This window comes from Juglans microcarpa x Juglans regia, chromosome 4S, assembly GCF_004785595.1.
Source record: "Juglans microcarpa x Juglans regia isolate MS1-56 chromosome 4S, Jm3101_v1.0, whole genome shotgun sequence".
Taxonomy (NCBI): domain Eukaryota; kingdom Viridiplantae; phylum Streptophyta; class Magnoliopsida; order Fagales; family Juglandaceae; genus Juglans; species Juglans microcarpa x Juglans regia.
In genome coordinates, this window is record NC_054601.1 from 2588357 (window position 1) to 2613652 (window position 25296).

Sequence of the window (25296 nt, forward strand, 5' to 3'; positions counted from 1 at the left end):
ACGTCAATCCGAAATCAAACGAAACACTAGAGACCTTTTTTTATTTTTTATTTTTGTCTTGTTTTATCTGTTTACCTATTCTAATTCAAGATATTTATCATCATCGGTTTTAAAATTAAATAATGAAAGTACAAAAAAATCATAGATTAAATTGGAAGATATATAATATTTTATTTCCAGAGATTTAATAAATTTAGCTCTAATATATATTTTATACAACAAATACCCAAAATTTGAAATATAATCACATTCAAAATCCCAAAATCCAACGTAATTAAGGATTGGTTTGGTTATTAAAAATTAAACCATCTCATCTCATTTTATGTAATTATTATCTATATAAAATATAATAAATAATTTAATTTTTTAAATTTTAAAATAAAAATAATATTACAATAAAATTTTATTTAATTTTTAATAAAATATCTTATTTAATCTCATTTCATCTAATAAACGAGTCAAGTTGTTGTTCACTAAAAATTAAAATAGGTGTAAAATTGAAAGACTACAGGGTGCCTGGAAATTATTGAAGCACAAAAAGTCAACATCCTCGTAGGAAAAAAAAAAAAAAAAGTAAAATTCAAGGGCTATGGTTGTATATGAATGTACTTTGCAACCAACCCAAATAATGGGGCTACATGTTGAAGGATTCTCATGCCCCTGCAGGATTAGCCGTGTTGACTGTTGAAAGAATAGCGATACGTTTTTATTTTCTTCTTTATTATTATTTTTTAATTTAATTTAAATAAATAATTTCTTATGTCTATTTAATCAAATAATTAGAAACAATAAACAAATAATGGTAGTAATTATTATGATTAAAATAATATATGTACGTACATGATCCCATCAAGGAATATAAAAATTAAAAAAAATATATTTTAATTATAAAAAGTATTTTAAAAATAAATTTATAAATTGAAGTATTAGATTATAAATTTATTTTTATTATAAAATAAATTTAAAATATTATATAAAATTATCTCAATTTAAAATTTTATTTTTTTAAAGATATGTTTACTTTACTTCTCAAAAATCAATCTTCCAGCTTACGTTTGCCACTTTTTCTATGCATGCTTCACAGATTTTCACGCGCAAGTGACGCGTGATTGTATTATGAAAAAGAAATATTAATAAGTGGCTATCATATTAATTATTGACCGTATTTGATTTTTTAATGATGTTTTATCGTATAGACATTTTCAACTTCAACCGACGTTTTTAAATTAAATTAAATTAAATGATGAAGGTTTGCTCATTGTATCGATGTGTTTATCGTATTAATTAATTAGGTAAGAAAATAAATAAATATGTTCAAGTAATTTTTAGTTGCTTAAAATAAATAAATATATGTATAATGTTTGTTTGTTTCCAGGGAAAAAACAACAGATCCTGTTTTTTCTCTTTATACTATGGAGTAGTCTACATTTATTTTACTGTCATTCTGGAGTCGATATCTCAACTCTCTCTCTCTCTCTCTCTCTCTCTCTCTGAAGTCTGAACAATGGCTCACCTCTTCAGAGAGCTGTCTCTGGGCCATTCCAAGAGGGAGACAACGCCCCCACCGCCGCCATTAACAGTAATGCCTACCACAAATGAAGCAGCCACCGATCTCCCTTCCCCGCTTGGGGAACTCGCCTCCCAACTCTCCCTTTCTGACCTTCGTCTCACCGCCTACGAGATCTTCGTCGCCGCCTGTCGCACTTCATCCGGCAAGCCCCTCACCTTCATCCCCAATTCCGACTCCCCTGGCCACCACCACTCCCCCGCCTCCCCTGGGTTGCAGCGATCCCTCACCTCCACTGCTGCCAGCAAGGTCAAGAAGGCTTTCGGCCTCAAATCGCCCTCCGGGTCGGCCTCCAAGAAGAGTCCCGGTTCGGGCTCTGGTTCCGGTCCGGGGAAGCCGAGGAGACCGCTTACGGTTGGGGAGCTGATGAGGACTCAAATGGGGGTCTCGGAGGCCATGGATTCCAGGGTCAGGAGAGCTCTTCTGAGGATCGCTGCTGGCCAGGTTTGCTCAATTCGAGGGTTCCCATTCTATTTACTTCTCTAGTCCTCACACCATACACACACACGCATTATGGTGTTAGCGTTTTCATTTGCAATTGAGTGCGTCCAATGTGATTTTGCGTGCTAAAATCTCCCATTCGTTATCTGGTTTTGGTGCGTCTGCTTTATTCAAGTTTGGGCTTCTTCTTCTTTTTCAATTCTTTGATAATTTTAAATGGAATTTACGGTGATGGTGGATGGAGCTCATTTTCTGTTTTTCTTAATTTTTCTTAATTATTTTTTGGTTGATCGGTGCTAGTGTTTTAATCTGTAACTATTTCTTTCCTAATGTTTTTGTGCTGTACCAGTTTTTGTTTGATCTTATCGAGGTTAATACTTAAAAGATTATGTATTCATGGATCATAATTAAAGTTACTGAATTCGCAGAGACAATATTCTCTTTCTTTTTTTCTGTTCTCCGTATATCCACAGCTCCAATTGGCCAAGGAGCACACCTTATTTTTAGACAGGTAACTGGCCAAAGCGTAAACGTTTTGTATTTGTGAAAAAGTTCCCTAGGGATAAAATTATGCTAGATTAATGTGGAATGAATAAGCAATTCTTTTTCATAACGTGCATTAATTGTCCTAATCTCGCTTCTGGGTCTGTCTCTTGTGGTTGCCAATATGAAGTTTCCGAGTTTTGGTCAATTTAATTTTGGATCTATAGCTGATATTTTACTACAAGGGATTTTTGTTGGTTACCGGATTATCGAGGATTTGTATTTATGTTCTCATGACAGGTTGGAAGGCGAATCGAGTCGGTGGTAGTCCCACTTGAATTGTTACAGCAGCTCAAGCTTTCAGACTTCACTGATCAACAAGAATATGATGCGTGGCAAAAGAGAACCCTGAAAGTTCTTGAGGCTGGTCTCCTCTTGCATCCCCGCTTGCCACTAGATAAGTCATATTCTACTGCACAGCGGCTGCGGCAAATTATTCAAGGTGCATTGGATAGACCCATTGAAACTGGGAAGAACAATGAATCTATGCAAGTGCTTCGTAGTGCTGTTATGGCTCTTGCCAGCAGATCTTCTGATGGGTCTCTCCACGAGTCATGCCACTGGGCAGATGGGTTTCCATTGAATCTCCGGCTCTATGAAATGCTTCTAGAAGCGTGCTTTGATGCTAATGATGAAACAGCTATTATCGAAGAAGTTGACGAGCTTATGGAACACATTAAGAAGACATGGGAATTCTTGGAATGAACCAGATGCTCCATAACATTTGCTTCACGTGGGTTTTATTTCACCATTTTGTCGCAACTGGCCAAGTTGAGATGGATCTTCTGTACTCAGCCGATAGTCAGCTTGCAGAAGTTGCAAAAGATGCAAAAACAACAAAGGATACAGAGTACTCCAAGATCTTGAGTTCTGCATTAAGTTCAATCTTGGGTTGGGCAGAGAAAAGGCTACTTGCATATCATGACACTTTTGATGGTGGAAATATTGATACCATGCAGGGCATTGTTTCTCTAGGTGTATCAGCTGCCAAGATTTTGGTTGAAGATCTATCCAATGAGTATCGCAGAAGGAGGAAAGGTGAAGTTGATGTGGCTCGCAACAGGATTGACACTTACATCAGGTCATCACTTCGCACGGCTTTTGCTCAGGCAAGTCCATGTTATCTGCATATGGATATCCTTTTAGTAAGACGATCTAAATCAATGGGGTTTTTGCATCATTAGCGTATCCATGTGTTATCTTCTCTGAATTGATAAAGATTTGGAACCTGTTTGCAAGGCAGTTACCATTTAAAAGATGCTTTATGTATAGCTCAAAAAAATTTTATTTTTGTCAAAGTGGGGCATGCATTATTTCATCTTTAGATCAACATGTAAATTGCTAAAAAAGAATGCAATTGGGTGATTATTAGAGGTGTCCAAAAAAATTAAAATATTTTGCATGATATTTTTTTTTTTGATAATTAAAAAAAAAAAGATATCTTGCAAAAATATCTTGGGTTGTTAAAAATATCTTGGGATGTCAAAAAAAAATATCTTGCAAAAATGTCTTGCTGATTCTGAACATTTTTATTTGTCACTTTTTTCAGTAGATCCACTAAGTTTTTTCCTTCATTGGGTTGTGTGTATCACCTGAAATATGTTTGACTTATGATTATGCAGCGAATGGAAAAGGCAGACTCAAGCAGAAGAGCATCCAAAAACCAGCCAAATCCTCTTCCTGTTCTTGCCATCCTTGCAATGGATGTTGGTGATCTGGCAATTAATGAGAAGGAGGTGGTCAGTCCAATACTGAAGCAATGGCATCCTTTTGCAGCTGGTGTGGCTGTGGCCACCCTTCATGCCTGCTATGGGAATGAGCTCAAACAATCCATATCAGGTATAATGGAGTTGACACCAGATGCTGTACTAGTGTTGCGAGCTGCAGATAAGCTGGAGAAAGATCTTGTACAGATAGCTGTGGAAGATTCAGTGGACAGTGATGATGGTGGGAAGGCAATAATCCGTGAGATGCCTCCTTATGAAGCTGAAGCTGCAATTGCCAATCTGGTGAAAGGTTGGATCAAAACAAGATTAGACAGACTGAAGGAGTGGGTCGATAGGAATCTGCAACAAGAGGTGTGCACTCATTATGCATCTGAGGATTCGTACACTCTGTAAATGCAACTCTACATGAGGTTTGCTATCAGGCTAATTTAAATGGATCCTTTTGTGGGCTCATGGGCAAATTTATTGCAGGCGGATAGCAAGTGTCTCTAACAACCCCCCTCCTTCCCCACAAAAAAAAAAAAAAATGCAAAGAATATAAGTACAGTTAGAGGTTTTTTTTTTCAGTGCAGAATAAGTTTATGTTGGACTCTCATGTAGAAAAATAAAAGGATAAGTTCTTTTTTAAAGGGAGTGCGTAAGTCTTGCACACTCTAGGACTGTATGTAGCATCATTACTCATACAATTATTGTAAAAATGGACATGGCTCTATAGATACAGCTCAAACACCCATTCGGGATTAAATCCTTGATCTCACCCTCCACCACTTGTAGGGTGTTGGGATTCCATTTGGTCTAAGGACCATCAGCCAATGAACAAATATCTTTATCATCCTTCCTTGACCTAACCCTGTTCATTGTGATATTTAGGTCTGGAACCCATTGGGAAACCAAGAAGGATATGCTCCATCTGCTGTCGAAGTTTTGCGTATTCTGGATGAAACTTTGGATGCATACTTTCAGTTGCCAATACCAATGCATCCTGCATTGCTTCCTGACTTGATGGTTGGTCTTGACAGATGTCTTCAATATTACATAACCAAGGCAAAATCTGGCTGTGGTAAGTGCTTTCAGGAACTGCTGATTATGAACACATGGTTTGGGTATGTTGTGTATTTGTTATGATCAATCTTTGCTTGGAAACACAGGATCACGGAATACATTTATTCCCACCTTGCCAGCTTTGACCAGATGTACCATGGGATCAAAGTTCCAAGGCTTTGGGAAGAAGAAAGAAAAATCACCAAATTCTCAGAAGAGGAATCCTCAGATTGCAACAATGAATGGGGATAACTCTTTTGGGATATCACAGCTGTGCGTTCGTATAAACACTCTGCAAAGAATCTGGAGTGAGTTGGATGTTATGGAGAAGAGGATAATTACTCGTCTCAGAAACTCTGAGTCTGCTCATGCAGAGGACTTCTCAAACGGTTTAGTGAAGAAGTTTGAGCTTTCTCCAGCTGCTTGTGTGGAAGGAATTCAGCAGCTCTCCGAATCAGTGGCTTATAGAGTCGTTTTTCGTGATCTAAGTCATGTTCTATGGGATGGCTTATATGTTGGAGAGCCATCATCTTCAAGGATTGATCCCTTTCTTCAGGAGCTTGAGAGGAACTTGCTGATCATTTCAGACACTCTGCACGAAAGAGTTCGTACACGGATTATAACAGACATAATGAAAGCCTCCTTTGATGGGTTCTTGCTGGTATTGCTTGCTGGAGGCCCCTCCCGTGCTTTCTCTCGGCAAGATTCTCAGATAATTGAGGATGATTTCAAATCCCTGAAAGATCTATTCTGGGCAAATGGGGATGGGCTGCCTTCTGAGTTGATAGACAAGTTTTCTACCGCAGTGAGAGGTGTACTTCCACTATTCCGAACTGATACTGAGAGCCTTATCGAGCGGTTCAGACGTGTGACCTTGGAGACGTATGGCTCTTCTGCCAAGTCCAGACTTCCATTACCTCCAACTTCTGGACAATGGAACCCAACAGAACCGAACACACTTCTACGTGTTTTATGCTACCGGAATGACGAAGCGGCTTCGAAGTTTCTAAAGAAAACTTATAATTTGCCCAAAAAACTGTAAAAAACTTGAGGCATGGAGCATGGGCAGGCAGGCTGCTCTTGCATTGATACTGAATGTGCAGATCGTCTTGTATTCTGCTTGTATTTAGTAAAGATGGCCCAAGTAAGAGGCTCTTTCATTTTACGCACTTTGGCGAGCATCAGGTGCTTTGAGAAGTAGTAGTGATTTTGTTTATTATATTGCAAGTGCCTCATTAGATCAACCACTGCTCACGACAATCTGAAGTCCCAGTGGAGACAAAAAAGGATGCAGGACTCCAGTGGCATGCCTGTGCAAGGAAGGTGGATGGTATTCTTTGATATTCATTTTCATCATATAAAGTCGTGAGATTCGATTGATGTTATTCTTGTCCATTCTACGCTGCATGGTACGGCATATGTTTTCTTCCCACGTTTCCTTCGCTCTCAGCTAAATCTTTTGCATTCCTTGTTATTTTTTACCCTTTCTGGTTGAGTTCCTTTGTAGTGGTTGATCAGCCTTTCTGGTACAAGGCATAGTATAGGCAGCATTATTGTGCTTATTCAATTACTGAAATTTGTTATTAGCCTGTTGTTGTATGAGCAGGCTGTTGTTCATTGCAGTCATATTTATTTTGTACGTATGAAATGGAGAAGCTGCACTTGTCCAAAAGATTATGATATGAAGTGGAATCGTACTTTTGTTAATTCCGGCTTCTTCCACATAACGAGATATGTCTAGGTCTAGAGCTACAGAGGTTAGAGCATTGATTTCGAGAATCGGCATCACCTTGACATATCTCGTGGAAGATGGCAACCAATGGATTAGAATTCACATGGTATTACGAACAAAGTTGGCTGTGTTGGTTGTAAATTTTATTAGTCTACCGAGTTATATTTTAAAATAATATCATTAATGCAGATTATATTTTAAAAATTACATCTTGTTCCTAGGATTATACAATATGCTGATTACCAATGCAATAGACATTCGATTAACTAATTAATTTGCCTATGTTTCAGGTGAATCAAACAATTAAACTTAATTAACCACCACAGCCTCCACTGCCCTCAGCAGTTGGTGGATCGTCCTGGCTTGCATAAGCAGCCAAGTTCAAGTACTTTGCCTGATCTGCCCTATCTCTCCACCTTGCCCGACATATCACGCAAGTCGCAGACCTTCTTCCCCTACTCCTCTTCCATCTCAATAAGCATTCTTCATGTATCGGATTCTGACAAGTTCCACATGTCACCACGTTTTCACATTTTCCCATCTCGTCCAGGCAAATTGGGCAAGTTGTACCATCTTCTATCTCAACAATTGGTTGTGAAGAGCCCTGCCTAGATTGAAAGAATATTTGATGGAATCTCTCGCGAACTCTGGCTCCTGCAAGTGCTTCGGATAATATAGGCGCACCAAGTAGACGATTGAGTTGGAATGGCCGAAGAGTCTTCCTACGAAGACAAGCATCATCTAGAGAAACACCCAATACTCGAATGAAGACGAGCAAGATGTGTTTGCATGGAGATGTGCGGTCAGGACACGTGCATGAAGGGGTAGCAGACAATGTCACAATATACACATTTCCGGTGGCACCCAAGACAAAAAACTTGGATTGGTCTGAGCGGTGGAGGAGACGGAGGTGGTGTCGGAGGGCTCTCGCTATTCGGTCTGCAATAGGTTGGATAGGTCTGAACCGCAAGGGAGGCCGGTGGTTGTCCGGTGATGGTGAATTGGAGGCAACCGACTCCATTGGAATGGTTTGTAGTTGGTTTGTAGTTGAAATGCTCTTAATATTTAGAATATCATATATGTAGGTGGGAAGGGAGGAGGAAGGACTTTGTAGATCAATAAGATTCTTGGTGTGGTTTTGAAGGACACGTGAGGGATAGCGGGAGGATGTGGTATTATAGTATATCATCATGTTTGGAGAATTCCAAACCTCGACTTGGTGAATAGTAATGGCCGTAGACCATAAGGCACGTTTTGGGCATTGATATAATAATTTAAAAGCATGCATGGGAGAGGGAGACATCATCTCTTTTTTGTGATAGATTAACTACTACCCAATTGACAAAGAAAACAAAACTAATATTGGGCAGGTCGTCTATTTTATAAATTTTATCAAACAATTTACTTTCTTAAATCTAATCATTCTGTTTAAACGTATTACATAGGACTGTTAATTTGACAATATTTCTGTAAAATGATGTTATTTTTATAAATTATTTTATAAAAATATTCTTTATTTAAAATAATTTTGTAAAAATAGTTATATGTGTATTTTATTTTTTTAATAAGTCATAATAAATTAATAATAATAATAATAGAATGACATAAAAAGTCGTTTCAAGAATTAAACCACTATCACAAAGACCAGGATAGGTCACCCACCCTCGTGGGCCACATCTTGTGGGCTGAATGGGGCCGTCACACAGAGATGACTCGCCTCAGGTTGAGGGTAGGTTCCTACTTTGGCGGGGAACAACCTCCCTTTCTACTGTCGCCTCGCCACCACTTCCAGTATGGAGACAATGCGTGGCACGTGTCCGTCCCATTATTTCTAATCGTGCGGTCAAAAGCCGCCCAAAAAGGCAGAACGTCTACTATCCCCGAGACGACGTAGTTTTCCTCCACATCCAAAAATTAAAATATAAGTCCTACGGCAACGACAGCGTTTCCAAGTTCATCGGTCTCTCTAGCATAAACAGTTCCAGAGGCCACTTATCGCCAGACATCGCTGCTCACTCGGGTCTGCCCCCTCACAGTTCAGAGCCTCTCTTCGATCTAAAGTCGCCCAGAAACATGCTGGGGTCATCTCGAATCCCTTCCCACTCTCCCAAGAAGGTATTCAGCTCCCCTTATCTCTTCTGTTTCTTCTGTTTCTTTATTTTTTGTCGTATTTCCTCGCTTACTTCTGTTTGGTTTCCGAGAAATACGACTTAATTCTGAAGCTCTTGTCTTCTCTTGCTTTGCTTTGGTTTCAGATATCATGAGATTTCATCTGAAATAATCCTTATTTAGTATTATAATCTCCCCTTTCAGTGCAGTTTCTTTGTTGATTATCGGGACCCAAAATAGTATAATTTCTAACATGTCAAATTTCATGTTTAATTTTTTTCTACATTTTCCCGGGCACAAAACATATGATAAACATTAATTTATTTTTCGCGCTACCAATTGAAACAGCAACCGAAGCAAGAAAGAGAATGGTTAGCATTAAGCTTCAAGCCAGAGAACTTCATCCCAGGCCTTGTCATTGGTTTTATATTTGGGTTGTTGTTGGATCTATCCAAACCCTCCAAGAATCATGTAAAGAAGAAAAATTTCTCTCCAGGAAATCTCCAACAGAAATATGCGGTCTCAAATAATGGTGACCAAGAGCTCAAACTGGTTTGTCCTTAGGTGCCTTGGTTCTCATTACCGGTGGTTTCTTATTTTATTTGTAGCTTCACTGTCGTACGAATATGATGATTATAACTTTGTTATTCTGGATGAAAAAAAATGAAATGGTAGACAAATATTTCTTGGATGTATTGAATCAACGTACACCAGTGTGTGTGTATGCAGATGAGACTTATAGAATATACATGAAAAGGAAATCAGAAAATAATATTTTAACGTTTAAACATCAATCGTTTAGTTCATTTGTTGATCAAGTTGGCTGCTAAGTTATCGCTTATCCTATTGCTATATTTTATTTGTTACGGTAATGGCTTTTTAAGATGGTTTATTACTCGGAGGATAAAAGGTGGCAGGTGCTGATGTTTCTGGTCATTAAAAATGTGGAACTTGACAAAGTATTTTGTTTAATTGTATCAGTTTGACTGTTTCTGTGGGACTTGTTAGGATTCACATATTAATTTAAGTGTCCAGTCACGTTTGCTCATCATTGTAGATATTGAAACATAGCGGAAACAGAGGGGACTTATTTGGTTTCCTTGACTTGATCTAGTAAGAAGATGCAAATTATGTGTATAGGTTGTAATTTCCCTTAAATTTGTTTGAATTTTTGAGAAACGGACATAGTTTCTAGTTCTTGAAGAATTTCTCTGAATTCAAGTTGTGATCTGCTCGTGTCAGGTTCTTGTAGTTAGACAAGATCTGAAGATGAAATCAGGAAAGATTGCGTCTCAATGTGCTCGTAAGATACCTAAGTTCCTATTAGTTACGTTCTCATTTTCAAATTTTCACTGCTCCAGGACATCTCTTCTCTTTTCTTTACTCAAAATCCTGGATATATTTTGTTAAATCGATGACTGAAAATTTCTTTTACACATGATCAGATGCTGCCACTGGCATGTATGCGGAACTAATGCAAAGGTATCCTTGCGCAGATTATGAGTCTCCTCCTTGTGCGGAGGAACCTGCAATCTCGTTCCTCATAGTATTTTTTCATGTGCCTGAAATTTTTACACTTCATGCTTTCGTCCTTTCTGCTATTCAACATTTTTCAACCTTGAAAAGTGAATTTCTACCTACAACTGATATATATTTTGTCTTTCACCCTATTTAGCCATATGCCTGATATAAAATTTAGTTGCTTTGTAGAATTGTTTAGAATATGTAAAAAACGGTGTGACTTGGGACATATAAGAAGAATTAGTGCCTTTTCAACTCGTGGAAACCTTGCACATAATTTTCAGGTTTCTGGTCATGAATACAAGTATGCCAAGACTACAATTTCTGTATCCTCTTATTAGCTATATGGTTATGCATTAAGAAAAGAAGTGCACTTGGACAAGCTCTCGTTTATTTACTTATAAAAAAAATATGCTACAATTCAAATTTACGTTGTCCTTTTTTTATTGCAGTCACCGGTCCCTTTTGAGAGAATGGGAACAATGTGGTCAACCTAAAATAGTTGTCACATGCAAGAATCAACAAGAAATGTGAGCAGCTTATTTCATTGTAAACAATTGTCTTCCCTTAAATATAGCAACATGTCTTTTGTTTGAATCATCAGTTTCTCATTTTTTTTATTAGCATGGACAAATCTCTTCTTGATTGCTGATTTCTGGAGCTAAGCTTACACTTGTTATCAGGAATAAGCTGAAGGATGCAGCTGAGAGCATTGGCCTTCCAACTTTTGTAGTTGCTGATGCTGGACGAACACAGGTATGGTTGGTTATTTATGGCGAGAATTGATAGCATCGCCTTGAAGTAACTTGAATGAAAACAACAACTAGTCATGACATTGTGTCATAATTTCAAAGAATATCAGCTTCTTGGACATGGGAACTTTATGAGGAGTTGTAGCTTCATGTGTAGAATTTTATTTTATGACTGGAGTTCCTTAGGAAATTCAAAGGCTTCATTGAGTCTGCATTAAGCACTTAATCACTGGGATTGGTCTCACAACTTCAACTTATAGGCTGTTTTTTTCTAAGTGCAGACCTGAGCTCCCTAAGAAACACAATAAATGTTATAGCTTTACTATGCGAAATTGCATAGAATTCAGTATTTTTATTAAACTACTGCAACGTTGTATCTGAAATGACATATTTTACTCAGGTTATGGCTGGATCCAAGACGGTTCTCGCAGTCGGACCTGGTATGCTTTTCTCTTTGCTGTTAAAGTACCTTATCTTGCTTGCTTTTCTTTCAACTCTTTGGCAACTCCCCAGGATTGCTCTTCTGCTCAATTATTAAAGTCCCGTTGTCACGAACCAAAAATGCCTTCTAATTGTGTATATTCTCATTCCTTTTTTTGGAGCAGGATCGAAAGTATCAGTGGATTCGGTGACAGGAAAACTGCCCTTGCTATGACATTGTTGAAGCAGCAACTAACAAGGCCTATTTGACGGAGACTTATAAGTTACTGTGTTTATTTGCTGGGCAGCAATTATTTCATCGTTTCTGATAGGAGAGAATTTTCTTCATTATTGTTCTATTAGGACACGATCAAGGTGGTGAAGAATATATAGTATGCGTCGCAATCTTTTTTGCAAATACAGTAAATATTCTTATATGAAATAATTTAGAATTTTAGAAAATCATGGAGAAAAATATTACTATCTCAAGTATTTATTTTAAATTTAGCGAATGATTTTTAAATTAAGCCAAGTGTTTGAAAATCTTCCAAATATTTGAAAAGTCCAAACTAAATGAGATGTTTGTAGTGTTAATGAACCAATCGTCTTTTTGAAGGACTCTTTAAATTTTAGAACCCGAAAATAATATAGTTTTAAAAGTTTATTTTGTTTAAATGATTTTATTTTATTTTATTCTTGTTAAATTAATTGAGTTGTTTTATTTATTATCTATACATCACATATTTGTTATGAGAAAAATGAAACAAAATTAAAAGAGATAAGGTGTTTATAAAACTGTTAACTTTCAATGAATCCTTCGAAACTTTGATCATTACTTCATGAGTCGTGTAGCACGAGACATCTGATCGATAAGGCCAAATGAACTTTTATTTTTAATAATTTTTTTTATACATTTTTTAAGAGTTGTTTTATTCATTATCTATACATCACATATATTTGTTATGAGAAAAAGGAAACAAAATTAAAAGAGACGTGGTGTTTATAAAACTGTTAACTTTCGATGTATCCTTTAGAACTTGGATCATTATTCCATGAGACGTGTAGCACAAGACATCTGATCGATAAGGCCAAATGAACTTTCTTTTTCATATTTTTTTTATACTCTCAGACATTTTTTTAAGAATCGTTTTATTCATTATCTATACATCACATATATTTGTTATAAGAAAAGGGAAACAAAATTAAAAGAGATGTGATGTTTATAAAACTGTTAGCTTTCGATGTATTCTTCGAAACTTTGATCATTACTTCATGAGTCGTGTAGCACGAGACATCTAATTGATAAGACCAAATGAACTTTTCTTTTTCATAATTTTTTTTATACATTTTTTTATACTCTTAAATATTTTTTTAAAAAATTACAACATCATTAAAAAATACTTACTTAATCATTATTAAAAAAATAACAAAAAAAAAATTAATCGGTAGAAATGCTCGGATCCAACATGGGTACCCTGAGCATTTCTCTTACTTCATAGCTCGAAGAGAGCACACGTGGACAGTTGCAAACTAGTTTTTTTTTTTTTTTCCTACTTTCCCTTTCTCTCTCCTTCCCCTCCCACACCAAAACTCTCTCTTTCCTTTGTGAGTCGCCACCGTGTATGTCTTCAAACTTAAGTTTTTCCCCCTCTCTCTCTCTCTCCCCTTCCCCTTCTTCCCCACCACCACAACTCATCGCATTCTCCACCATCGTCGACAACTTTGCAAGAATACAGAGTAAACATTTTCCTTTATCTGCTCTCCCATTTTTTTCTCCACAAAATTTCATCTATTTTCTTCTTTTTCTCTCTATGTTTTCAGATACAGGCCATGTGAGAAAATCTCCAGAAAAATTGTGCATCTTGGGTTGGATGTTTGGAAGGAGATATTTCGAACCGAACACAAAAAATGAGAAGTTTGAAAAGTTTGCATTTTTCTACCATTTATGAGAAAGTTTATATTTTTCTATTAGTCTATTAGTCTTTAATGGTGTTTTTAGGTCCATCTGAAAATCAAACGAATGGCATATTCTTCTGTCCTATCTGAAAATCACACAAAATAGTGTGTACTCTCAATAGAAATGACGTAAGATGCCTACGATTATAGCCCACCGACATGGTTTCTGTTGTTGATCCCTCATATCTCCCCACCCGCTTGTTTGTTCTACAACTTTTTACTGAGATAGAATTTTAGGTTTTTTTGAGTTAATTGGCTGTCCAATTTAAGTGTCGTTTCATTAGTTTAGGAGTTGATTCTTTTGTATAAGACTTGTGTACAATGGGGTTGCCAAGATTTCTATTAGGAAAGTTCTTATTAAAAAAATGGAGGTGGTCAAGTTGATGTAAAACAAACCAAAGTCAAAAATTACGAAAAAAAATTCCCGACATGAGAGAGAGACAAAACTTTCAGACTAATCCGTGAAAAAGGTGACATCGCATGAGGGACAAAATTGAAAAACAAAGAGATAAGTCAGTGAAATGAAGAAAAAACACAAAAAGGGAAATAGGGCAGAAAACCGATGGGTTCGGCGCGATTTCGGTGCCAAAACAACGCCACACTAACTTCTACCATAAGCTCAGAATTGACTGAAACTGGTCGATTGGGATAGAGAAAATCGATATTGTTGGTCTCGATGCGGTGTGGTGCGGTGCAATTCTGTTCTTTGGTCTACCATTGGCGTCTCTGTGATAAAGGAGGGATGCCGCGTCGTCTACCACGAGAGAGTACAAGAAAGTTGTAGATGAGGAAACTGCGTATTGAGGAAGAAGAAGATGCGAGGAAGAAGAAGAAGATGGGCCAATGGGTTTATTAATCCATTTTGAAATGGCCAAACGACGTCGTTCCATATGTTTTTTTTTTTTAACTTCTGGGGCAAAAGGACGTCGTTTCACTTAAATAAGTGAAACAACACCGTTTTATATACATATATTTAATATATATATAGGGTCGGCCGGTTCAACGGTTTTTCAAGGGTTCAAACTGGCTCTGTATTGGCCGATATTAGTTTTCATCAATTCCTGCTGCCTGTCGACTGGTTCTTTGCTTTGACGGCCGGTTTGATCAGTTTTTAGTTGGTTTACGTGGTTTCTGTACACCCCTAAAGGGAAGGGAATTTCTTGAGAAAACACAAGACAAAATTGAGAAAAAAAAAATAGTGGTCGGAAAAATACTATTCATCAATCAGGGGTAAAAACGTAATAATATTCAGTCAAATAAGAGCATAAGCAGAACAGAAAAATCAAATAACACATAAACCAGGGGCAAAATTGTAATAAAGATCACTCACAAAATGGCACAAGCGGAAAATAAAATAAAAGAGCCAATGACAAAACTATAATAATAACCAGCTACACAGGAGCATAAATGGAAAATAAAGTAACAAAAATTACTGTTTATTCACGTTTACTTACGGACAGCCACTTTTTAGCATAAGAGATGTTTTAAAATGAACGTATTTATATAAAGTAGCATTCATCCATAATTAACGTTTAATCAAACACGACCGAAGTCTCGTATTTTATTAATTTGTATTTAGATTTTTACATAAATTTAATTTAAATGGTTAACCTATGCTGATTAGCGGTAAGTAACTTACTCAATGTTAAGTTGTTAACAACAAAATTAGACTGCGAGTCTAGAGTAAAAAAGATGCCATGAATCGTGATCAGTATCACATGGTATGCTAGAACCTCGCTAAATCCCTCTCTCTCCAAACCCTAAAATCCTAACATTTATCATTCGTCTCCTCCAATGGCCTCTCGCTGTAGATCTATTTCGCAACCAACTCTTTCTTTCCTCAAATCCACATTCGCCAAACCTAACCTTAAACCCAAATCCGCGACGTCTCATCACACAGCTACGCCGCGCTCTTCGCTCTCGACTCCAAGGCAAATGACATTTAAATGCTTCCTCCTTGTCCATTTTGCCAAAATTTACCCTTCTTATTTCTTTTTTCAAGGATTCAGATCGAGTTCTTTAATTTTTTTTTCTGAGAAATCCCTAACAAACCGCAGATTTTGAGTTTCAGGTCGATTCCTCAATTGGGTGCTCTTCAGTCTCTGATTCCTCTCCACACAGCGGTCTCTTCGGCTCGGCTCACCTCGTGCCTCGGAGTTGATTCGAGCGGCTCGAGGTCGTTGTCTCAGGGTATGCTTTGCAGTGCAAATCCAGGAGTTTGATATTCTCCACTGTTTTAGATTTAGTATCTGTAAGCAACTTTTTACTCTTATGATTTTGTTGATATTGGATTTTGATGTTTCTCTTGTTTGTTATTTGTTTTTCTTTTTTTCTTTTTTTTTTTTAATTTAACCATAGTCTATAATTAGAAAATGTCACAGTTTAATATTTTTTTGTGATTAATTTCTCTGACCGTATGTTTCAATACTGACTTACTGAGGAGAATGATGTTGAGAAAGTAGAAACCCAATTCAAGATACCACAAATGTTCTAGTGGTGGACATTTCATTATTTTCTTGACTGAGAACGCAATTTCCCGGAACGATTCAAAATGCCATGCACAAGGAAGGTGTGCGTGTATGTGTCATACTTGTATAAATACACGCATTATGTATATACATACTTATTGGTCTGTGATTATGTATATATAAAAAGAAACCCCTTGTTTCTGTTCTGCATTTCATGCAACACATAAGTATAATTTTATTGTTCTTTTCTTTTCCTGAACTCGTAGGCGCATTGGAATTTAATCAAACTGTCCAAGAACTGTTAGTTTTAAAACTATTGTTAGTACCGTGCTTGTTGTAATGGTTGTATACCGATTGCAGAACATCCAAATGGATTGCTCAAAATGGGGTATTAAACTCTCTCTACATTGAGTTTCGAATTTTGATTTCATTTTGTGGTGTCTCTTCTTCAATACTTTGTTCATTTGGGCATTATTCATTTGACTTTATGAACCTGTTCATTTAGTATTCATTTTCTAGTGCTGGGTCGGCTAATATATTGTTTCTTTTTTTTCAGAACTAGGTCTCAGTGTGCCGCGATAAGAGCTTAAATTTTAAAGATAGTGAGTGATGGATGGATTAGAGTCATACTACTCTTCTCGGGTTGTCTTTTCTCACACATCTGTACGGAATAATTTTTTACTGTTCTGTATTATGGGAATGGTGCATTTCTTCAATTCTCTGGCATTTTTGCTGTTAGAATCCTTGAAAACTTCATGTTGAATTTTTACTTACGCCTTGATATGGGGACTTTTCATTCGTATTTCTCTTTTTGAAACCTTTGCATCAAGTGCAACTTATTCGGCTATGTTGATTTCAAAACCGTAGGCATGCTAATGTTGTACCTCTGTATGTAAGCATGTACACGAAGGTCAAAGGGTGAAAGGTAACTAGGAGGGTAGAGTCCTGCTCGTCCTTGCATCTGCAAACTCCACCGAGCAATTTATGGCCTGAAACATGCCCCCCTGCCAGGTTCCATCGTTTTTCTTCACAGCTCTTACAACATGACCGACTCAAACACTGTGTCCGCACCTCTACGTCGGGCATTATTGTTCTTCTCTTTTATGTCGATGACTTAATGATTGCTGGAAGCAATGTAGCTGGTATCCTTATTAATTCTCTGTCACGATGCTTTGAGATGAAGGTCACCAAGGTCCTTCATTATATCCTGGGTATGGAGGTCTCGCGTTCGCCTGATCGCTTGGTTCTGAGTCAAACCAAGTATACTATAGATTTACTCCAGCGTGCCAACATGCTCATGGCCTAGCCCATTTCTACACCAGTTTCATTTGGCTCCAAGCTCTTTGCCTTTCAGGGTGATTTGGCTACAACATACTTTAGATTTATATCGCAGCTTGGTGGGAGCTCTTAAGTACTTACTGTTGCTGGCCCTGATATTACATATGTTAGAAAGAAAAATGTTATTTGTCTTGTCTTGAACTATTATCTCTTCATCATCTTTTGATGTAGCATCAAATAATTGACAGAACAGTGAAAAGAATAATTTTCTCGTTTATTTTTCAACCATTTGATGATATATCAGGAGATGAAAAATGATAATAGTTAAAAAGATGATGGACAGGATCACTGGTATATAAATATTGGATAATGATTTACACAATATTTTTTATAACACTTTACATAACTATACTTTAAATGAGGGGTATTTTTGTAAAATATTTTATAAAAGTATAATTATTTTACAAAAATACTCTTATTTTGTAACATTATTGTGTAATATATTGTGTTATGTGTTGTGTATATATCATTATTCGTAAATATTTTCTTAGGCGACACGAGGTAGTATTGGAGTTGAGGAAGTGGGGAGATAATGTCCCAAGGATACTGCTAGCGGGCCGCCCTAGCATTACCGCTCGCGTGCCCGCAAATGTATTTAAAATTTTTCTTTTTTCTTCTCTTTTCTTTTTAATATTTTTTAAACATATTTAATCATTAAAAAAAATTAAAAAAATATACAGTTTTATTTAGTCACTTTTTTAATTATTAAATAAAATAAATAAATAAAATTAAAACAATCAAGCGACAACTTCATTGAAGGACTTCTTGAAATGGGTCTTGGCCACCGTGCCCATGTCTCCAAGGTAAAAACACTTTCGTGTGGGGCTCAGGCTGCCATCTCTCACCCTCACCCACTCGTTGAATGCTCTCTGCATCTCCACACCTGCCCCATTCCCACATGTAAGAACTGAATATCACATCTTCTATGCGCATAAACTACATGATACCTTCACACTAGCTCTGTTCATCCGGGTTAGGTTTTTTTCCGGCCCGGATCATAATGGATCTGGAATCTAGATTGCAAAACCTGGACCAACACGATCCGAGTACGGGTTGGGGACCCGGGTATTGGGTTTAAACCGGTACCTGAGTCTTTTTAAATAGAATCCCGTGTGAATCCCCACCCCCCCCCCCAACTCACCTCTCCCTCTCTCTCTAGTCTCTGGTTGTCTCTCTCGTCGGCAGAAGCAGAAACCCTAGGTGCCTAGCCGCCGCCATCCTCGTTGTTCCGGTACTCTCTCTCTCTCTCTCTCTCTCTCTCGCTCAATCCGAAGAAACCCTAGCCTACCTCCCTAAATGCCGACGCTTCCCCCTCAGTGCCGATCGAATAAACCCCGTCATCCTCGAGACCCAAGGTTTGTTCTTTACAATTTGGGTCCGTTTTATTCCGATGTGGGTCTGTTTTATTACCTTGGAATGACGACGATGAAATGCTACGGCTTGTGTAGCTTTTGTTCAGGAAAGATCTGGGTTTTTTTTTTTTTTTTTGGTTAAACATGAGTATAAAGTATATGATGTAAGTTTGATAGATCTGGGTTTTTTTTGTTATTTTGCTAGTAAACAATATCATGAAGCAGTTGTGGATAATGTCTCTCCATCAACCATATATGGTGCTGAGCATCTTTTACGGCTCTTTGGTATGTTTGTCTATAATAAGTACTGATACTTTTGAATAGGCATTGGATCATCTGTAAGAACCTTTTTTCATGCGACCAATATGTCAGAATGCCTTTGGTTTGATGAAACTGATGTGGCATGCTTAGAGTATTACTCTCTCCTTGAGCTTCTATTCTTTTGATCTCTCAAGTCAATTTCTATATTTTCTGGTGCTGGTAATTCTTGGACTACATGGCATACACAAATTCCTATTAAGCCTGCAAGCAAGTTGTTTATAAAATGGAATCACAATTTTTTCTTTGCATTTATGCACCAAAGAATCTCATAATCTCCATACACTTGTCCATATCGTCATTTATAAGAGTTTATTTGTCTTAATGTTGTTTGGAAGCAAACTTTTGTTTTTAATTTATCTGTCTTTTAGGCTTCTGCTAATGGTGATATTGTTTTGGTGTTTGCAGTTAAGTTGCCTGAGCTTTTGGCATATGTGAATATTGAAGAGGAAATGCTGACACGCTTGCAGCAGAAATTATTTGATTTTCTCAAGTATCAACTCAATCCTTACTCTATTGCATTGAAATATAGTATTTGACTGATATAAGTTGATGTAATGTATTATTTATAAAATTTTGAATTTTTTCATGATTCGCTGAAGTTTAAAAATAGTTGGGTGGGGTTGTCGGTGTCATGGGATTGAATTGTGACATTTTCCCTTCCATGATTTGTCACTGTTTTTCAGCTAACATTAGCTTCTTCGTTTTTTCTTACAGAATGTGCAGGATCTCTCTGTCAGATCACTTGAAGTTCTACTTGCTGGAATTATTTTGTAATTCGTATCTTGTAGTTTTGTATTTTGCAATGTAATGTAATGTGTAAATAACAAAATAGTGTAATATGTAGTGGATTGCATGCATTTTAGTTTTTCATTTTTATATATTTTTATTATTTTGGAAAATGTTAGTATTATGCTTTTTAATGATGACTCAGAAATTGTTTTCATAAAATATCATGCTTTTATAAAAAATTATGATTTTCAACACTTTTTAAAATTTTTTTTAATAAGTATAAGAAGAATTATGGTTTTCAACATTTTAATTATAGGCTTTTATAAAATAAAATAAAAATGCTTCTAAACGCTTTACATGAAAAAAAAAAAAACCGGGTACAATCCGGAACCCGTATTTTCGGGTTTTAAAAACTTAGATTCACTCGGGTTCTGGCTCGGGTCTGACCGGAACCAATCCGGTCCGAGTTTCGGCCTGGGTTTGGAATCCGGGTTTCGGTCCGGGTATACCCAGATTCCCAGGTCGGAACCCGGATGAACACCCCTACTTCACACTCCATTAGTTTATTCATGCCTGCAATACTACTGATATGGGAAATACAAATGATAATGGGAAATACAAATAAAATTGATGTCACATTTTTTTCAGTGGCCTTGATTTGTTTTTGTCCTAGATAAATACTTCAGTGATCAACTCCTGGATTGAACTGATGATGTTTAAAACATATGTGAGTATTAGTACTATATTAATATATCGATTACAATATTAATTATTGCTAGTGCGTTAACTAAAATGTCCCTCTGGGAACATTAGATAAAAATATTGGAACAGAAGATGAGCATGGCCATGCAGGCGCCTGCATAAAGATGAATGGCACGCACAGATCATCAAGAAATGTGTTCATTTTTTTTATTTATTAAAAAAAAAGGCGATAACTAGACTATGAATAAGGAGACAGACCCTTTGGAAAGAACGTGGATGACATCCCCATGCATGAAAGGACATCTTTGCATTCCAAAGGTTATGGTGTTGAGCGTTTACTTATTTCTATAATCGTCGTTATATTTAATAAATGAGCATGGAACCCTTATTGCGGGCATTGGTAGCGGATTTGTTTAATAAATTTTACTAGATACAGTTATGCATTATGTAAGTATCGTTGCGCACTTTTTTTGAAAAAGAACGTGATCCATCATTAAAAAAGTAGTTTGTTTATGTAGATTCTGTATTTACTCTTTTTTTTAAAATACGTGAATAGCACATGTACACTATGAATACAAATATAATTTCTCTAACAATACTAAATTATCGAAAAACAATTGATTCTTTGCCATTTATTTATCAAATTATTACATATTACGTACGTCGTAGGGCAATGAAATTAAGAATTATGTTGGAAGAGCTTATGGATATTGTTTTTCAAAAGGTAATACTGGGATTCTTTAAATGAAGTACTTACTTGGATTGACATTAAACTAATTAATACAGCTAGCTAGCTAGATCAGCTAGGAAGATGGTAATTAAGTAAAAGCCTAGCTAAAAGGTAGACCATTGATTATCGCTCCCCTAGAAAGACCTATGCACGTGTGTACTATTACAAACAAGACGAAAAACTATGATAAGTAATTAAAGGTAAAATAATAATAATAATAATAATAATAATAATAATAATAATAATAATATATAGTGGGTTAGACAATAATTGAATAAACTAGGAAGAGGATGCATCCACAAGTCTTAAATAATAGAACCTATCATGGATTAGTGTTGCCTAGAATCGCTAGCACTTATAATTAACTGCTATTTCTCAACTCTAACTAACAACTTCTTGAATATCCATATATATATATATATAACAGTATCTCAAGATCAGATTCAACAACACGATGATGAAGAAGAAGAGGAGGATCTTATGATAAAATTGCATGCCTAGTTAGCTTGCAGATTTCAAGATTTTTTGTGGAAATCTGCGGCATGCTGACGAATGAATCTGCAATATTATTTACTTTTTAAATTTCAAGGTCACATACTAACATTTAAAATTCACTTCAACTCATTATTACAATTTTTTTAAATTTACATATAAAATATAATAAATAATTTAATTTTTTTATATTTCATAACAAATTTTTCAAATTCACACATAAAATATAATAAATAATTTAACTTTTAAATTTGTTTTTTAAAAAGCACGTATATAAGATTCTCTTACCAGCTACAGCCAGTTCTCACTGAAATTCACGTGCATCTAATTATATAGATATATATATATATATATATATATATATATATATATATAGATATAATCCTGATGATGATCTGCTCACGCACCTCGATGCTTCAATTTTGAAGCCCCCACATGGTTTTCGCCCAAACATCATAAATTAATACAAGCTAGCGCATATAATATGCATGCATGCCTTTAAATATATATGAAGCTGTGAGAAATTAACCGCGCGCATGCATCTTATCATCTGGCTATTTTGAGGACAGATCATATTAATTCTTCTTTCCAGCTAATTTTGGTATTCTAAATTAACGTAAAAATATTCTGTTACATGCAAATTAAACTCCAAGCTGGTTATAATTAATTATGCGGCGTTTTTAATATTAGGATAATTTTAATCCTAAGACTAATTTGATCTTGTCTAGAAAACGAAGTGTAAATACTGCTTCGGAACGTAAGTTACAAGAAATACGTACCTCTGTCAACAATTTCCCTTTACTTTATTTCCATATATACGCGCGTGTTTGGCATATGGGAAAAGAAAAGAAAAAAAAAAAAAGAAAAATCATGAATATCCCTTACGTTTGGATGAGCTTAATTAATTAATAATTTGAGTAATTACCAACAATAATATCCCCTCTTTAATTGGACATTCTATTCTCATGCATGCCTATTTAAAATATTATGTGTAATTAAATCACCAATTATCTAAAATATACAAATTCGTTGAAAGACATGAATTATAATCATGCATGAGTTTTATATTTTGAAAAATAAATAAATTAAAGAAAAAGAAGAACGTACCTGAATTTTACGCAAAATCTTTAATTTGTTTAAGTTATATATAGGTAAAAGAACTAAATTAAGAAAAGAAAAACATCGCGACAGCCTACGAATTAAATAAACAAAAAAGGAAAATTACGTAACCCTAGCTAGAGAAATTAGCAAAAAACTTGGAAATTCTCTAATGGATGTTACGTACGTACGTACATGTCCAGTACTAAAATTAAGCTCTCAAAATTCTCGTATACGAGAATTCGATATCCTAATTAAACTCTTGTAGATATCCATGTCCGCTAGATCAGATGCCTGAAACTGGGGCCTACGTGTTGGTTGATCAAGTAATCTTTACCGTTGTTTACATCGAACGCCATGTTCTGCTGATGACGAAGGAATTGCGCATGCTGGTGCTCTTGCTGCTGTTGCGCCATCTCCAACTCCTTCTGACGCCGAAGCTCCAGCACCTTCCGGTGCGAATTCGAGTGCTTCGTCAGCACAAATGTTGGGCTCGCAGCAGGCCTGTACTCCGGCACTAACCGGCCGGACTTATACCGGACACCGCAGGCATTGCAAAGCGTTTTCGGGCCCATGGGCCCTGCCCGCCACTGCGGCGTCTTATCCGTGGCGCAATGCAGGCACCTCCGCCCGTCGTTGGCTTCCCCTTCGGAGCAGTCCTTCCTCGGTGACTCCTTTATAGTTGTCTTGCCCGAGTTCACGGGTGCCTGAACCCTGACTTCAGGCTCCGGCGAGGCTGTGTTTTGAGAGAGTACGAGGAGACGGGACGTCCAGTTGCATGGGGCTGCACGGGACCGCTTGCTCCGGGCCTTGGCTGGGACCGACATTTCGTGGTGAAAACTGGGGCTGTTTTGGGTGGGCTCGGGTTGGAATTCGCGGCTTGTCTCGGACGCTTCGTAGGTCCTAGCTTTCATGCCGGATATTAGCTGGAGCTTCTGCAAGTCCTCGCTGGAGAACGAGTCCTCCGCGAAATTGGAAAGCCATTCGAGCTCAGCTAAATCGTCATTCTGTAAACATAATTTACAAAAAAAAAAAAAATTACCAAAACGATTTTATTTCCTTTTTTTTCTCAAGCTTTTGAAAAAAAAAAAAAAAAAAACACAACACATGAAAAGAAAGAAGTAATAATTAACTTCTTTGATAAAGAGAGTGAAGCCGTTTTAGAAGCTCCATAATGCAAATAATCAAGCGCAGAAGATTTAACTCTCGGTTCGGTTTCAGAGAAAATTGGGTAAAAGAAAAGAGACTCTGAGAATTATGTACAGAAACGGGCTTGTTTAGTTCTAGTTGGAAGCTAGTATACATGATTCAACTTTAATTGTCAGCCAAACTGCTATACGACTAAAGAAAGCGTAAATTTTCGAAATGTGACATCTTTTAACATTTGCTTTCCCCGGCAACCGGACAGAAATTTTTATTTTTTATTTTGTTGTTTCTTTTAAAAAGGAAGCTAACATTGTTAGCCTAACAATTCACGGAAGCAGTAAATTAAGGTTGATGATGTTGTTGTTTAATGATCAGCTAGCTAGCGAATATTACCGGTACACAAAGCTGGTCGCTGGAGAAATGACCGTCGGAGAAATTCCGGCACCCAAAACTGCCCACAAAATTCTGGTCACCACCAGAAAACGAGGAATTGCAGCTATCGACGACAGTGACAGTAGACGAATCGATGGAGTTTCCAGCGGCAGTGTCGAAGGTACCGTCGGTAACCACTGCATCGTCGTTGGAAAAGTCGAGGAGGTCCTCCACAATGAAATGGTCTCCGGCGGCCGTAGCTTTATTATCGGTCTTCTCGTAAACGTATTCTGGGCAAAACCCGCCATGGAAAAACTCACGTGCCTCCATAGGTCTCTGGACAAAACAAGGGATACGGATGAAGAAAGTAACGAGCAGTGCTGAGTGTGCAGATCAGAGAGAGTGCGCGAGAAACTGAGAGTTTTGTAGAGAGAGAGAGAGAGAGAGAGAGTTTATTTGCGTTAGAAGGGAACAGGCGGACAGTTAAAATGGTAGATAGATTTTGATAAGAAAAATAGAAGGCAAGTTCTAAAATCTTTTCTTTTATAAAATAGAAAACAAAAAAGTGATAAATTTATTAAATTAGGATATATAATTCAAATAGAAATTACATTAAGACACATATTTTATGTTTGATTATGAAAATTTTATTTATAAATACACATTAAATATATTTATTTGGTTTTGCAAAATTATAGTAATAATAATAATATTAATAATAATAATAATAATATATTTA

At 36.6% G+C, this 25296-nt stretch overlaps 5 protein-coding genes across 8 annotated transcripts; 3 read left to right on the forward strand and 2 right to left on the reverse strand.

Moving 5' to 3' along the window:
• Nucleotides 1-1406: 1406 nt before the first annotated feature.
• Nucleotides 1407-7001, forward strand: LOC121262329 (protein unc-13 homolog). Its single transcript, XM_041164764.1, is given in 6 exon segments — nucleotides 1407-2011; nucleotides 2792-3239; nucleotides 3242-3660; nucleotides 4174-4629; nucleotides 5149-5338; nucleotides 5427-7001. Coding segments are annotated over 6 exon segments (2955 nt in total). The 5' UTR covers nucleotides 1407-1504; the 3' UTR covers nucleotides 6362-7001.
• A 214-nt stretch (nucleotides 7002-7215) lies between these two features.
• On the reverse strand, nucleotides 7216-8301 carry LOC121262331. Its single transcript, XM_041164767.1, has one exon. The coding sequence runs from the start codon at nucleotides 8241-8243 to the stop codon at nucleotides 7365-7367; it is 879 nt and encodes a 292-aa protein (XP_041020701.1). The 5' UTR covers nucleotides 8244-8301; the 3' UTR covers nucleotides 7216-7364.
• A 424-nt stretch (nucleotides 8302-8725) lies between these two features.
• LOC121262330 lies at nucleotides 8726-12238 on the forward strand. 4 transcript variants are annotated; one of them, XM_041164765.1, is made up of 8 exons: nucleotides 8726-9166; nucleotides 9506-9712; nucleotides 10403-10463; nucleotides 10606-10642; nucleotides 11134-11211; nucleotides 11365-11437; nucleotides 11834-11873; nucleotides 12039-12238. In XM_041164765.1, the coding sequence occupies exons 1-8, from the start codon at nucleotides 8741-8743 to the stop codon at nucleotides 12086-12088; spliced, it is 972 nt and encodes a 323-aa protein (XP_041020699.1). In that variant the 5' UTR covers nucleotides 8726-8740; the 3' UTR covers nucleotides 12089-12238. The 4 variants fall into 4 exon arrangements, 2 of the variants coding, with proteins under 2 accessions (XP_041020699.1, XP_041020700.1); XM_041164766.1 differs by having other exon boundaries at nucleotides 9509-9712; XR_005940085.1 differs by lacking the exon at nucleotides 12039-12238 and having other exon boundaries at nucleotides 10606-10706.
• Nucleotides 12239-15499: 3261 nt separating this feature from the next.
• Nucleotides 15500-17832, forward strand: LOC121263813 (protein NONRESPONDING TO OXYLIPINS 2, mitochondrial-like). Its single transcript, XM_041166895.1, has 3 exons — nucleotides 15500-15740; nucleotides 15881-16060; nucleotides 16834-17832. Exons 1-2 carry the CDS (start codon nucleotides 15604-15606, stop codon nucleotides 16029-16031), a joined length of 288 nt encoding a protein of 95 aa, XP_041022829.1. The 5' UTR covers nucleotides 15500-15603; the 3' UTR covers nucleotides 16032-16060; nucleotides 16834-17832.
• Nucleotides 17833-23185: 5353 nt separating this feature from the next.
• Nucleotides 23186-25059, reverse strand: LOC121261859 (GATA transcription factor 9-like). Its single transcript, XM_041164261.1, has 2 exons — nucleotides 24579-25059; nucleotides 23186-24046 (listed from the first exon to the last, which is right to left on the reverse strand). Exons 1-2 carry the CDS (start codon nucleotides 24885-24887, stop codon nucleotides 23321-23323), a joined length of 1035 nt encoding a protein of 344 aa, XP_041020195.1. The 5' UTR covers nucleotides 24888-25059; the 3' UTR covers nucleotides 23186-23320.
• Nucleotides 25060-25296: the final 237 nt, after the last annotated feature.